This window comes from Gopherus evgoodei, chromosome 6, assembly GCF_007399415.2.
Source record: "Gopherus evgoodei ecotype Sinaloan lineage chromosome 6, rGopEvg1_v1.p, whole genome shotgun sequence".
NCBI classification, from domain to species: Eukaryota; Metazoa; Chordata; order Testudines; family Testudinidae; genus Gopherus; species Gopherus evgoodei.
The window spans coordinates 95,396,687-95,412,379 of record NC_044327.1 but is presented as its reverse complement, the minus strand read 5'-3'; the positions used below and the strand labels follow the sequence as shown (position 1 = coordinate 95,412,379).

At 40.3% G+C, this 15,693-nt stretch overlaps 1 protein-coding gene across 7 annotated transcripts in view; it reads left to right on the top strand.

Annotated features, from left to right (window-relative positions):
• CWC27 (CWC27 spliceosome associated cyclophilin) overlaps positions 1-15,693 on the top strand; it is a 226,780-nt gene that overhangs the window by 2,354 nt on the left and 208,733 nt on the right. For all 7 annotated transcript variants that reach the window (XM_030567316.1, XM_030567317.1, XM_030567318.1 and 4 more), the window contains exons 2-6: positions 4,233-4,329; positions 8,751-8,863; positions 10,420-10,563; positions 11,296-11,394; positions 11,632-11,735. In XM_030567316.1, coding sequence (XP_030423176.1) covers positions 4,233-4,329; positions 8,751-8,863; positions 10,420-10,563; positions 11,296-11,394; positions 11,632-11,735 — 557 coding nt within the window. The remainder of the gene's footprint in view (positions 1-4,232; positions 4,330-8,750; positions 8,864-10,419; positions 10,564-11,295; positions 11,395-11,631; positions 11,736-15,693) is intronic.

The window sequence follows — 15,693 nt, the reverse complement described above, 5'->3', positions numbered from 1 at the left end:
TATTAAAATGTCAATAGTGATTCTGCGGGACCCAGCCTATCCCTCATTCCACAGCTCATGAAGCCATACGCCAGCCACCTCAACAGCACTGATGAAAGATTCAGCTATCGGCTCAACAGATGCAGAATGTACTTTTTGTAGATTGAAGGGATGCTGGCATAAAATTGCGTCTCAGTGAGAATAATATTCCAACGGTTATAGCTGCCTGTGGTGTCTTGCATAATATCTGCAAATGGGGAAAAAACTACCTCTGACGTGGAGCAGCCAGACACAAGGGCTGTTACAACAGCTCAATATGGAGCTGTTGTGGTTGAGGGAGAGCTTGAAAGAGGACATTAATGTAATGTGCTGTATTAGAGTGTGCTCTGGCCCTGAAGTTTTGGGAGCGTTTAGGAATTCTATACAGCAAGTTATACATTTATAAATATTACACACATTTATAAATATTACATCTTTTGGTGAACCTGTGAATTATGAGGTGCTTGCTGTATGTATATAATTATTACACTGTGTTTCACTGAACCTGTGAGTTCTATGATACTGTACAGTTACAAGTAGTGTGTTTTGAGTACTTTGTACCTTCTGCCATATGGGTTGTGAAATCCAATGCTGAAATTAAAAACAAAAAAAAAACAAAAAAAACTCAAGTTTGAACAGAAATTAAAGCATGGAACTTTAGAATTAGAAAGACAAAACATCCCTGTCCTGTTCATTGCACAAATGTAATGTAATGAAGGAGCTGAGGGAGAGGAAGTAAATTTCTGGCAAGGAGCCTGAGTGTGAACTTGGAGGGTTGTTGGGTATGGATGGGATAAGTATGGAACCATTTTTTTTGGGGGGGGGGGGTTGGTGGGGGGGAAGGCGGGGGAATGGATTGTTAGGCAGCTTCCCCCATGCAGACCCCGGAAGACCACTAACCCCACTCAGACACCCACTCTACACATCCCCATGTGGCCCTGCACCTCCTCCCCCTTTCCCTGTGTGTCTCTATATCCCCACCCATTCCCCTGTCCCTATGTGTCCCTGTGCCCCCACTCAGCCATCTTCTGTCCCTATGCAGCTCTTCCCTGTCAACATGTGGCCCTGCGCCTCCACTCCCATTCGGCTCCTGCCTCAGTCTGTCCTCCCCCACTAGCCCTTATGAGCCCCTGTCTGACCCTCTCAGCACCCCACACTGTCTCTCCATAACCCCTGTCTTCTGACCTGGCCTGACAGGTGCTGCAAAGAAAGCAGGCTCTTTCTCTTCCCTAGCTGCCTGGGAGCTGCTGCTATTCTTGCGCCACAGTGCCCTCTGGTGGGCAAAAGGTGGAACTGCGAAAAACATTTTGGCAGAAGTTTTTTTTTCTGTGCAAAAAATTAAAAATATGAACAACTCATTCATTGTGTATGCATGCAGTAGCACAGAATTCCCCCAGAAGTAATTCTGGCTACACATTCACCAACTGTCTCTCTTTCAGGTCAGTGTATGTGAAGCTGTGGTTGTCCTTATTGTCTCCCCAGCGTGGAGTTGGTAGGGGTAGGGATGTGGTCCATGATGCCACATCCATGTAGAATGTGGTTGGGGTGTAGAGAGCTGCCACACTTGTTCTCAGATGATTGCAAAAGGTGGTGAGTCCATGACTGTTGGACCTGTAGATCAAGAGTCTGCTGCATGTGTGTTTGCTGCTTGAGAACCCCCATTATATCCTGGTGCGTCTCCCTTTCCTATTCCTGCTGAGACTCATCAACCTTCCTCCTGTCTGCTCTTTCCTTCGCCATACTGTCTACCATATTTACCCTCCAGTCGCCTCTGTTCATGGTCCGATGCAGAACTGGTTTGTAGGATCTCGCTGAACATATCTTTCCTATTCCTCTTCTTTCTCCTCCTTATCATGATCAGGCATTCTGCAGGTGTGGAGGGGGTACCTCTCAAGGCTTCAATGGCAACACGTACAGGTAAAACATGTATCATTGAATTGACAGTCACAACAGAAAGGGAAGGTTGAGTCTCAAAACTCCCTTCCCTTATTCCCATAACATTTCTTTAATAAGTAATGCTTATTGATACTTTAGTTTTGGCATGCACAGCACCACTCTCCAGCCCTAGCCAGGGTGAGAATGGCCTGCCGGAGATGAAGAGAGGAGAATGAGGAGGGAATTAAGATTTTTGGTTGCATGAAGCAATAAAATTGTCGCCCTTATTTTCATAGGACAGTGGCACTGATTACTGGCACTATTTTCAACAAGTGGTAGTGATTTTTAGGGCTTTGGAGTTGTGCTCTGGCTCTGCTCCAGCTCCAGGCAAAAACCTGCAGCTCCACTGCTCCAGAGCTGCTCCATGCTCCAGCTCCGGGCTCTGCTCCAAAGCCCTGGTGATTTTAACTGATTTCTCCCTTCTGAGAGAGCACAAAGGCATAGAGAATACAGCTACTCCTGGTGTCCCAAAGCCACCCAGCCCTGTGTGCCACTTGACAGGTGCTTGCTGAAGTCATCATGGAGTGGTATAGGAAAGTGTCCTACCATGGAAGAAGAAATAAAGCTTCTATCCCTAAAAACCTCTGAAAGGATTGCAGAGCATCTCTATGAAACTTTTAGTGAGTTCTCTCAGGAGGATACACAGGACATCCCTACATACATCAACAAATTGCTCCTCGCCACTACCTTATCTTACAGGGGAATAAAAAGGATATAAAGACACCACTTTTATTTGTTGTATTGCCTCCACTTGTCATGTGAATGAAACAATGAAAAGTAGATACCTGTGGTCTCGTTAACTTGGGACTGGGCTGGACACCAGCTTTAAATTTAAATATTGTAAGGAAAAATGCATGCACACACTTACCTGAGGTCCCTTCCCCTTCATAAGGCTCATCCTGATGGGACTGGCTAGGTTGTGGTGGAGTCTCAAACAGGTCTTGGCTTGTGGCATATCTGGAGACACCTGCCCTGTGTCCTCTACTTTTTTCTCCCCTGTTTACGGCAGGGGTCACTGTAGCATGCTGTTCCAAGGTATCCATGGTTTCCTGTGGAGTGGCATGGCATGCAGCATGATAGGTCTGTGGTGCATAGGGTGACCAGAGAGCAAGTGTGAAAAATCAGGATGGGGTGGGGAGTGATAGGTGCCTATATGAGAAAAAGCCTCAAATGTTGGGACTGTTTCCATAAAATTGGGACATCTGGTCACCGTAGTGGTGGTGCATCACCAGATCAATGGTTGGCCTATGCAGCCTTGTATGCCTGCCTCAGTTCCTTCCCTTTCGAGCAGTACTGCTGCTAATCCCTATTGTATCCCCTAACCTGTGTCCCTTGTGTAGTCTTTTTGTAGATGTCCACGTTTCTTGCATAGCTTCTTCTCTCTATAGGCCCAGGAGATGTAGTGCCTTCTGTGTATTCCAGGTGGGAATGCATTTAGTATGTGGAGCCAGCATGGTTGGCAGTTGGGCAGTTGCACACAACAAGGGAGAGCTGCTAGGTGTGCTCACCGAAGTGGGCAATCAGGAAAAGCCATTTCAAAAATAAAAGGGTGGCTTCCAGTCCCCGTGACCTCTGGGCAGCAGCGTTCACAACTGAGATTAGAGTGGTCACTGTTGCAAGGAACATTGTGGGACAGTGGGGGCATTGTGGGACAGTTGCTGGAGGAGGGGTAAGGGTAGCATAGCTTGACACAGTGTCAGATTCACTGTGTTAACCTTTGTAGGTTGACTGGGTCCAAGCCATTTGAGGAGATGGTTTTACTGCATCACAGTTATGAGCTTCTTACGTTGGCCAGAGAAAAAAATTGAGTGTAGGCACATGTACAAATAGGTTGACAAAAAGTAAATTACATCAACCTAACTTTATAGTGTAGACCAGACCTAATTTTACTACACTTCTGGCAGTAAAGTTATGCAAATACATGAGTGTTTGGAGGATCTGGGCCTAAATGGACAAGATAGACAAAAGTGGGAAAGGAAATAAATACAGAGAAGTGAAGAAACTTGCCCAGTGTCACACAGTGGACCACTGGCGATAAAGTTTTATGAAAACTATTCTTTGAGTTGTATCTTATGTCTCGGACAAACTGTAGGACAGTTGACATCTAGTACATTACAAAAGCTGCCACTGAAAACCAGATTAACTTCCTAATTTTGTTCTTGCATTCCTAAAATTAGATGAATTTTTTTACTCATGACTGTATTATTTGATCAGAGACTTCACCTGTAAATGTTTAAGTGCAATAAAATTAAATAGTGTATTTTCATATATTTGTATAGGTTTTACTGAAAACAACAGCTGGAGATATTGACATCGAGCTGTGGTCAAAAGAAGCACCAAAAGCATGCAGAAATTTCATCCAGCTTTGTATGGAAGGTAATGATTGAGTTGGACAGTAGTTGTTGTTTATATTATTCAATGTACAGTATTGGTGACTTCTTACATTTTATGCTTTTTCATAAAATAGGAATCAGAGGAAGATTACACTAATGTCCACGGGAATTGACATTAAAATAGTTATCAGTGTGTGGGAAAACTAGACGTGTTGAGAAATACAATGTTTTTCAAAGCTATCGAAAGAGACCTTAGACAAAGAATTTTAAAAAGTATTTTAAAAATGTTTCTCAAATCCAATAGATAGCAGGTTATTACTGAACTACAATACATGAGACTTAGGAGGACTGATTTTGTGGGTATTTTGTAACATGTAACTATGTTCTTCAGTAAACTCATGAAATGATAGCCAAGCGGTCCAAGGACGTCTCCTGAAAAATTACTTTGTGCATCACTTTCCTTTCCCTGCTTATGGCTTCCTGTTTTCTTTCAAAAACATTTTGAGGATTTTTAATACTTCATTGTGCTGCCATTTCAGAGTGGTGGAAGCACTGTAATCCAGATCAAAGAAATTGGGGTTTGGGAATTAAAGGATCTGCCTTGGGAAAACCACACCATGGGAGCTTGTAGCTACACAGTATCTCCAGCTGGTGCCACTGTGTATGTATCTTTTAAGGGTAAGGTTCCTCAAGACCCCTTCTGATATGTACTGTTTCTTGAAGATATCCTCTGTTCAGGAGATTTTCACCCCGTCTTGTGCCTCCAACGTAAATCAAGCCCATCATTTCTTGTAGAGTTAGAACATATCTGTTTGAAAGGCATTCAGTCCTGGTATAAAGTCTTCAAGTGGTGGAGAATCCACTACATCCCTTGGTAAGTTGTTCCAATGGTCAGTTACCCTAAAAATATATATATATTTTTAGTCTGAATTTGTCTAGTTTCCACTTCCAGCCATTGGATCTCGTTATGCCATTGTCTGTCTGCTTAATTAAAGAGCTTTCTACTGCTGGAAATATTCTTCCCTTGTAGGTACTTATAGATGATGATCCAGTCACCTCTGTCTTCTTTTGGATAATCTGAATAGATTGAGTTTCTTACCTTTCTAGTTGTAAGGCAAATTTTTCAGACCTCAAATCATTCTTGTAGCTGTTTTCTGAGCTCTTTCCAATTTTTCAATATTGTTTTTGAAACATAGACACGAGAACTGGACTCAGTACTCTAGTAATGATCTCACTAATGCCATATGCGGAAGTAACACCAACTCCTACTTGATAATCCCCTGTTTATATAGACAAAGATTGCTTTGATCCTTTTAACAGCTGCATTACAGTGGGAGCTCATGATTGTTTGGTTCTCCACCATGATCTTGAAGTCCTTTTCAGTTGCTGTTTTCTGGATACAGTACCCCCCTGGATGGAGGACTCTATTTGAGGCCTAAACCATGGACCAAGGAGAAAACAATCCCAGATGAGACTAATATAGCAGTGAATTCCACATTTGTTGATACTCCGAGCACTAAGAAGAGCACTGTGCTCCATGAGTTAAGGCAGTGACCCATGAAAAAGTTAATGTCTTTGTCTGTGTTTCAGAGATTGACATTGTCTTTTTCATGGTTCTTTGGTTTAGCTCAAGGAGCACAGTGCTTTAATCTGTCATGATTAATGCCATCTTTTTCCTCCTAGTCCGGTCTGCAACCCAGAAGTTATTTTTGATTCCCTCATCCCTATATTTATGCTTTGTCCAAATCCTGCCACTTCTTCCTCCGTGGCTTCCTATCTGACCCTTCAACACTGTCCAGACATCAAAAGCTTTTGTCCAAAACTGAATCGCATCCTATCTTGATTTACTCCCAGGCATCTTTTATCTTTCTGGCTTCATTCCCTTCCTATGATTTATATATGTTCTCCTCCCCAACGAAACCCTCCATAGACCTGCGTTTGTCCAGGCATCAAGTTCAGTTTTCTTGTCAATTTCTTCATGGCCCTAAATAAATCTGTTCTTCCTTAGTTATCCATTCATCTCATTATGTTGCTCCAATGTGCTTTGCTAATTATGCCAGCTATGGATACAAGTTACTCCTACATAATGCCTCCAGGTGTTCTTCCATACTGCTGTTTATAGATGGAATGCCTTCCTTGAAATCATCGGAAAGGCAAGTACAATTCTCCTCTTAAGACCCACCAGTGCTGTGATGCTTACAAAAAAATAAGCAATTATTGACCATTAGATTAATAGTTTTTTAAGGCCAGGGGGACCATTAGGGTAATCTAATTTGACTTCTTCTTTAACACAAGAGAAGGAACTTCATCTAATGATTTCTGCATCAAGTCCATAACTTCTGTTTAAGCTATAGCATATCTTTTAGACTGACAACCAATCTCTATATAAGAATATTTAGGTTCAGGGGCAGATGAGGATAGTTTTTGTTGTTTTTTTCCCAAAAATTTAAAAAAAAAAACAACCACCTTCTAAATGGTTTGGAATCATCAGGTTGTATCCTTATAGCTAGCCCAAGTTGCTGCATCATTTTATTAGGTTTTTCATCTTCCTTCCCCCTCCTCTCCCTGGCCCTCCTATTGTTTGTTTTGAATTTATCTCTTTAAGGCAACAACTGTCTTCTTGTTTGTTTCTTCAGCACCTTGAACAATGGGGCCTTTGAGCACTGCTAAAATATAATGAGTGGGGCTTCTCAAGAAACATAAATTGGCCAAATGCTAGGAAGTAACAATTTTACGCTGATAATTAATTTGAATATCTGATTTATGGCACCTAGTTTACAACACTATCCTAAACACACAGAGTGCTGGAATAATGTATAACTATGTCATAATTATGAGGCTTGCTGGGAAGGGAGCAAAAGTTCTTGTTTTAAATGAGATTAGTAGAGAGAGTAAAGTTTGTTTTCTGTAGTCAGAACAATAACATTACTAATGTGGTGAAAAAATGTTTAAAATATGTGAAGACTTCTTGAACTTGGCATATTTTAAATGGAAATATCTCTGTCTACAGTATAAAATTTGTAAGTCATCCATTGTCTTAAAATATCATGTTTTTTTAATTGGCCTGCTACATATATCAAGCAGAGTTAAATTTTCACCTCCCAGGAGCTGTTTTGATTTCCCTATAATAAAACCAAGAAGCACAATAGACTCAGTATTTCAGAGTCTGATTGGAGCACCCTATAAGGTGAAACTGATGAATACTTGTCAGTGTTGGTGCGTAGCCAATACCATTGTTACATATACATCTAAATTATAGATGTATATGTAAAGCTTTGGTCATAGAGATAGAAGAAAAGAATGAAAGGAGGAAAAACCTTCCATGCTCAAAGTGTGAGAGTAGAGCCCTGTTCTGTCAATTTAAGAACTTTTATACTCTTAACAGCTGATCTATTACGGCAGGGTGGCAGTTAATTTAGCAATATTGGCAACATGCCTTCTCATGTTCTTGTTTTATTTTTTTAACACAGCTGTTTTTATTTCCGGTCACGTACGTGATAGTGGTGTTATACTTATTTTCTTGAACACTTGATAACTGACAATAAGAAATTATTTGCATGGAAAAACGCAGCATTGTGACAAATAATTTGGAGTATGCAGTTTATTTTTTCTCACATTTATTGAAATAGCTTGTTTGTAGTTTTTAGCTCCATTAATCCACATAAACTAATCTTCAGGTTAGGAAATGAAGAATTACGCCACAACTTTGATTGTGTAGTGATTGGTGGAAATATAGTGCTAGAATATTCCTACTATTTTAAGCTCCTGATGATTATATTAGAGCAGAAGTCTAAAAAATGAGATATTGTAGAACAAACACAGACACATTGGACTTAATTCTCCTTTTATGCTGATCTTCGTCAGTAATAACGTAAAGTCCTTGGTAAAAGAAGTGTATGGGACAGGAGAACGAGGTCTATTAAGACTGTCTGGGAAATGGCTTCTTTTGTTTCCAGCTTTTATCTATCAATATTATCCTTTCAGTGACATGCAATGCCTTCAAGTGTACCGCAACACAGCAAACTGTTCTGTATTGTATAATAGTGTGTTTAATTTTGACACCATTGTCTTGAAAATTTTAAGATGTTTACCTGATCACACATCTTATGGTACTTCCCAGTTCATACAAATGGAATATTTTAACACTGAAAATTGAAACAGAAGTTGAAAATCGACAAAACTTGAGTCAAAGCTCAAGTTCTGACTTCTGTACACATAATAATAATACCTAGCCCTAGATCTCAAAGTACTCTATAAATGTGGACAGTATCACTATTATCAGATGGGAGAAACTGAGACACAGGACAGCAAAGTGACTTTCCCAGCAGGCTAGTTGTAGAGCCAGAAATAGGTTCCCTGAATCCCATTCTAGTGTTGTAGCCACAAGGCCACATTGCTTACACTATAAGTGTACTTTTAGAATAATTTAAAAATATCTATAGTAAATATTCTTTTTCTTTGCAGGTTATTATGACAACACAATATTTCACAGAGTTGTGCCTGATTTTATAGTGCAAGGGGGAGATCCCACTGGTACTGGATCAGGTGGAGAGTCAATCTACGGGCTCCCCTTCAAGGTAGGTATCTGTATAGCTTGTTTTTAATTACTGCATATTCATTTTCAAATGACTTTACTAATAGAAGAGATTGCTAAAACAAAGCTCACACAAGAAATTAATCTTTTATCTTGTACAGTGATTGCTTGCACATCTTGTGCCTCTATTTTTGCATGCACAGTTCCAGAATCTGTCTGTATTGTACCCATGGTACTGTTGTGGAAACTCAACCACACGTTGAGTTTGGATCAGATCAGCCTGAGGCTCCTTTATTGATTGATTACAAGCGCAGGGGGGAGTAAGGGTGTGGACTCACCCCTGCGGTGCCTCCTGCTGGTCATCTCCAGGAATTAGCTCTCCAGCCGTGGAGCGCCCTCTGCAGGTCGGTGAGCCACCTTACCTCACTGTGGCCCCCGTGTCCCTCCTAGGACCTGGTGCCCTTTTATCTGGGGTGCTGCCTCCTGGCAGTAACCCCACAGTTCTGGGTCTCCCCCTCCCAGGGGAACCTCCACCCACTATCCCCACTTTGCTTCAGTCTTGGCTACTGCCAGTCATCATTTAGCCCCCGTTCACTGGGGCAAACTGCAGTGTATCAGCCACTCATCACAGGCGAAGGAGTTTGGACCTGCTGCCTCTGCCTACCCATGGGCTTCCCCTTTGCAATCCCAGTACCCAGTTGGCCTTGCCCTAGGCCTGCAGCCTGGGGGGTTTCAAGGCCAGAGCTCCTCAGCTCCTCTTGCCTTCCCCCAGCCCTGCTCCACCTTAGGTACCCAGGTGCTCTCGCTAGCAGCCATGCCCTTCTCCCTGTAAAGGCAAAAAGGGAGTATTTGCACCTGGCTTCCCTGGCCTTTGTAGGGCCGGCTGAGTCTATTTGGGGCATGGCCACAGCTGAGGCTGTTTTTCCTCCAATCAGCCCAGCTTCTCCCCTGCCACAGCCCTCTCGAAATACCGGTACTATTAAAATCTATTGCAGAGATCCCATTGATTTTTTTAATAGGAACTAGATTTTTCTGAGATGCAACATTTAACCTATAAAATATGATAGTTTTGATGTCACAAGAAAAATGCAAATTTTAGTCTTCTTTTTTTTTTTTTTTCCTAATAGGAAGGATTGTGTTTAAATACTAGGTTTCTTTTTTCTTTTTTTTTTCAATCACATCTATATTATTGCTTTGAAGTTGACAAATATTTTTCCATTTCTTAGCCTGGTTAACCAGAAGCTCTTAAGCTTGCACTTTAAAAAAAAAAAAAATCATGTATTTGTTTTCATTGTTGATCTGGGAGTAGTTTTTGATGTTTCCATCAAGAAGAGTAATTGTGTGCTTATTCATATTGGTATAACAGAAAATTGAGAGAAATGATGAAAGAATGGAAATTTTGTTTAAAATCTTTTCAATTCAAGATCTCCAGGTGTTATCGTTAAGTACCATCCTTGTGTAGAAAATAATGTTGTTTTGGTACAACACTGTAAATTTTTCAAACCCAGGAAATTCTGCCTTACGTAAATAGGGTGCTCTTTACTGGTTAAACAAGTGCAAAATTAAAATTGCATACTAAACCATCTCTTTATTTTGAAGGATGAATTCCACTCACGATTGCGTTTTAATCGAAGAGGACTGGTTGCTATGGCAAATGCTGGAGTTCATGATAATGGCAGTCAGTTTTTCTTTACACTGAGCCGTGCAGATGAACTTAACAACAAGCACACCATTTTTGGAAAGGTTCGTTAGAGTTATGACTTGAATCATGGTTTTGACAGAGGCAATTAAATGTACTTCTAAATTCAGAGAATGTTTTCATATTATCTTAGTACTTCACGCAGCTCAAATGCATTTTTACTACTTTCAAAGTTATTTTAGTGTTTAAGAACATCTCTGTTTTTGTCTGTCTCCATGCCTGACATTGATCTCAATTGGTAGTTTCCTTTAATAGATAATATTCCATTGCTTTTCTACTAAATTGAACCTTTACAATACACTTTTTCAGACTAATCTAATAAAATTAAAAGTGCTCTGATTGTTGCATATATACTGTTTTTCTACTGTTAATAAAATATTAATTTAGAAATACAATTAGAATATCATTATTCAAGAACAACCCAAAAAAGTGAAAGCAATAAAATGATGATGGTTTCAAGGAAATTGTTGAGTAGATTAGTTCTGTAGTCTACAGAACTTTTTAAATTTTATTTTCAATTCACCAGTCCCATCACTAACTTTTGCGGCAGTTAAATAGTTCTTAAACATAGAATCAGGTTGTTAAAGAGGAGAGTCATGTTGTATTTAAAATATCTGTAGCCATATGTAATCTAAATTTAGATATCCCTCTTTCATATATTCAAAATTATTTACATAACAATTTCCTTAAATTTTGCAGAATAATTAACAAGCAATCTGAAAATTGATAGGCTTTGAAATAACTAACTTTAAAAAAAACTTCCGTGAATTTGCTAGATTACTGGGGATACCATATACAATATGTTACGACTGACAGAAGTAGAAATTGACAAAGAAGAAAGACCACTCAATCCACACAAAATAAAAAGTAGTGAGGTATGTATTGCGGTTAATTAAAATATTCTATTTTTTTCTTTGTCTTCAAACAATTATATTGTAGTAGGATGTATTAGCATTTATCTGAGTGGGTCATGTATTGTTGCTCAATAAATAATTTTCAAAATAGTAGTATATGTTTTTTTAAAAAGTCATATTTTTTAAAGACATAAGCATTCTAAATGACAGCAAAATGCTTATTAAATATTTTATCCAAATATTTAACTTTTTCCTTAGGTTTTGTTTAATCCTTTTGATGACATCATTCCAAGAACAAATAAAAAGCTGAAAAAGGACAAACCAGGGGAAGAAGTAAAAAAGTCAAAATCCAAAGGCACAAAGTAATTATACCTCATATGTGGGCTTCTTAAAAATTTTATACAGCTCTAATTATAAAATTATTTCAGTCTTGTTCTATGATATGCTAGTGCCCTTGTATAGTACCTTGTATAGTAAATGTGGTACCTGATTTTTTCCAAGATGGGAGTGCATAAAAATTGTGTTCATATTTTAGCAATTTGTCCCTTTTTTCCTTTTATTTCTTAATTCTGAATATTATAGTTGGTAAAAAGATTGTTTACATACAATTGCAGGTATAAGATTTCAGCATTATATGTGCAAACTACAATTTTAAAAAAACTGTTTAAAGAACAGTAAGATTGCAAAGTGAAGCAGTTATAAATTAAGAAATGCCAGAATAAAGGGTGCATATTCTGCAACCTTAATATGGGCCTCTAGTATGTATGCATCATGATAAAGTCTCTGGTTTCATGATTATATACTACTTCGTCCAAGGCACCGTCCCCTCATTCTGTGCATCAGACTGATGGTGTTCTCAGAATGAATCAATACTCTTGTGAGTGACAAAGTCTTCTGTAGGACTCCATATTTGGTGCAGGAATTGGAAAGCGTATAGTTAATAAGGCAAGGGATTGCAAGCAAAGTGGTCTTATGGTCAAGAAAATTGAATTCCATTCTGGAGAATTGGATTCTATCCCTGCCTCTGCCACAGAGTTCCTCTGTGATGTTGGGAAAGTAGAAATATTCACAATTGGCCACTAATTATGTGTTTCTTATTTTCTGGATGTCAAGTGGGACACATTTGGTGTCAAATTTGCAGAAGCGTAGAGTACTCACTTCTGCAGCTGAAGTTTGGGAGACGTGTTTTGAATGTAAAAGGTGCTATAAAAATGCTAGGTACTCTGGAAAGATCAGTCTTTCAGCGTCTCAAGTTTAGCACCCAAAATTAGTGGACACTTTTTTGACAATTTTACCCTGAATATCTTTATAGCTTGGTTCCCCAACTGTAAAATGGGAGAATACCATCACTTAATCTCATAGAGGTGTTGTATTGATAAATTCATTTATATTTGTGAAGCACTAAGATACTACGGTAGGAGTACCATATCAACATCGAAGAGAAAATTACTAGTTTTATATTCAGTGCAGGGTTTGGATGGTGGGTATTAAAAAAGGTTTGTTGCTATGTATTTTGAAAGAGGAGCATAAAAAGAAATATTGAATAACTAGCTAGCCCTTCAATAAATGAGATAAGAGTCTTGGGGGGGAAAAAGCATTTGATTATGTAATTAAAAATTGTATGATAATGCATATACACAAGGAGGCAAATTAAGTTTGCATGGGCAACTTTAATACCAGCATTTTCTAACTTACAAGTGCTTTGCAACCTTAACAATCTTGTAACAAGTTTCTTTTTGAGTAAATTCCTAGTTTAAAAAAAAAAAAAAAAAAAGCTAGCATGAAAAAACAAATTGTGTATATTGGGTCATCAGCAAGATTCAGTTAGATCCCAGCACAAATCCCTACCACTTAAGCCACCTGAGTAACTGGTAGTCGTAGAAGCCTGTTATCGTCTGTGTAGATCAGGTGCTTTGGAGGGGGATGACACACACATTTTGACATTGAGTTTCACATCTATTTGCAGACAGAGAAATGTTGGGATCCAGGACTCCTGTTTTGGATCCAATTCCAGGTTCTGGGGGGGACTGTGGTGTAGTGGTGTTAGATTCCTTTTGCTGTTGTGAGTAGCCTGTCTCTGTACCTCTCTCCTCCTGGCCTGTGTTCCGATCCCAGCACCAGCTTGCCTCTCCCTTAGATCCTAACCATTTCCCTGACTAGTTCCCCTCACTGCTCCACCCGTTTGCTCCTGTCACCTGTCTTCTCCTGTTATCCCTCTGTTTTTTGAGTAGTGTCCTGATGCGTGCTCCACTTCAGGTGCGCATGCTCCCCATACACCCGTTATTAGAGATTTTTGGTAGAAGTGCCTGTTTGACCTGCTCATGCACCCTACATGTCTCTGTGCCTCGTAGTGAGGTTATATTGGGCTGCATGGGCAAATCACTTTCAATTCATTCTCTGCTGCCTTCACCCTGAGGTGAATCATTTAGCATGCCCTCTTAGTTTCACTTAGCATACTTAGTTAGTTCAGTATACATAGTTTAATTTAGACATGTTGTTGGTCTTCCTCATTTGAGGGATTATTTTGGACTTGGTTTTTGTTTCTGGGATATGGTGGGGTCCCTACATTATAAGTGTTGTCTTTCATGCTGGGAAGCTACGCCAGTTAGTATGGACAATCTCAGTGTCTCCGGTGTGTGGGAGACACCCATATACCATCAAAGTGTAAGATCTGTTCTTCATTCAAGAGCAGATCTAGAAAAAACAGAGATAAAGTACAGGCTCCTCAAGATGGAATTAATCCTGAGACCAACTTCTGACCTGGATTTCAAGAACCCCTGTACATAGTGCTCTGTCTACCTCCAGATTCTGATAACCAAGAGACTCAGTCACTGAGAGCCTCGAGAAATCCAGCATTGTCACTCGTCACAGCAGTACCAAAAGTCCCACACTCTTTAGTCCACAAACACGGGCAGGAGCTCTAGATCTCCTTCCAGGAAGTCTTGGTCACTGGGGACCCAGGCCCCAAAGGGACTGCTACTAAGGCTCCAAGTACTTCCGGTACCACAAAGGAACCTGCTTCCAAGAACCATGATACTACTAAGAAAGGCACAATACTGAATACTACGTCTGCTTCCAGTGACCATGCCCATTTTAGTGGACATTCCACTTTAAAGAGGTTGGTGTCATCAGATCGTTCTGTACCTATCCCAGTGCCTCAGACCTTTTGCCTCTGAGTCAGGACATTCTTGTTCTGTGCACACAAGACTGGCTGCACCGACTCATATTACCAATGTACCTACCTCAGTACCAATGCTGTCTTCTACAGGACTCTGCATGGCTCCTGCATGTTTTCTCCTGCTACAGCAGGAATTTCAGTACTCAAGAGTCATCCTGGTATCAAAGGAGCCAGCATTTCCATTACTTACGAGGACCACACATCTCTCACTACCAAAGTCTACTGGGTTACTGTCTCAACACTTCTCTTGCTTCTCCAACTTTGACCACCCAGATTAAACAATTATCACTTCCCCTGCTCTATGTTGAGGATCTCTCTTTATAGATCTCCTGTCTACTCCAAGTCATTATTCTTCATGTACAGAAAAAGGGGAGGATAGGCAACACTGACCTTTGACCACCGGGGGTGATCAACCATGGATGCCTCCTCTCATGCCCTGTGATCCCTCTCAGTGACCTCACTAGGATCCCTAGGCCCTGTATTGACAACAGTTTTTAAGGAAACTGTCAGTGTTTTCTGTGAGGACTCACACATTCTCTTGTGCCTTCACTTCCTCCTCTCCAGCCAGAACCTAGAGAGGAGACGTTTGAGGAAAAAGAAGCAAGAGCTGACAAAGTGGTTACACCTCCTGCATATATCTCCTCATTATTGCCAGATGAGGTAGTAATGCCTGTACCACAGCCCTTGGCAGATGTGTTTAGACATTTCCAGAAGCTGATGAAATATATCTCAGATACTTTTCAGATCCTGCTTGAGGAAGCCCAGGACTCCCATCATAAACTGGACATTTTACACACACCAGCTTCTCATGTGGCACTCCCTATTAATTAAGCTTTACTAGAGCCTGCCACGACAGTCTGGCAGACTCCAGCTATGCACCCCCACCACACACAGTTGTAAAAGTGCCAACAAAAAATACTGTGTGGCAGCCAAGGATTCATAGTTCTTATTCTCACATCCAACGCCAGATTCACTGGTCATGGATGCATTGAATGTATGTGGTAGACAACACAATACGAAATCTACTCCCTATAAAAAAGACCAGAAGTGACTAGATCTATTTGATTGCAGGGGTTATTCCTCCACAGTGCTACAGTTCAGAATAGCAAACCATCAAGCGCTCATGTCATAATATGACTATC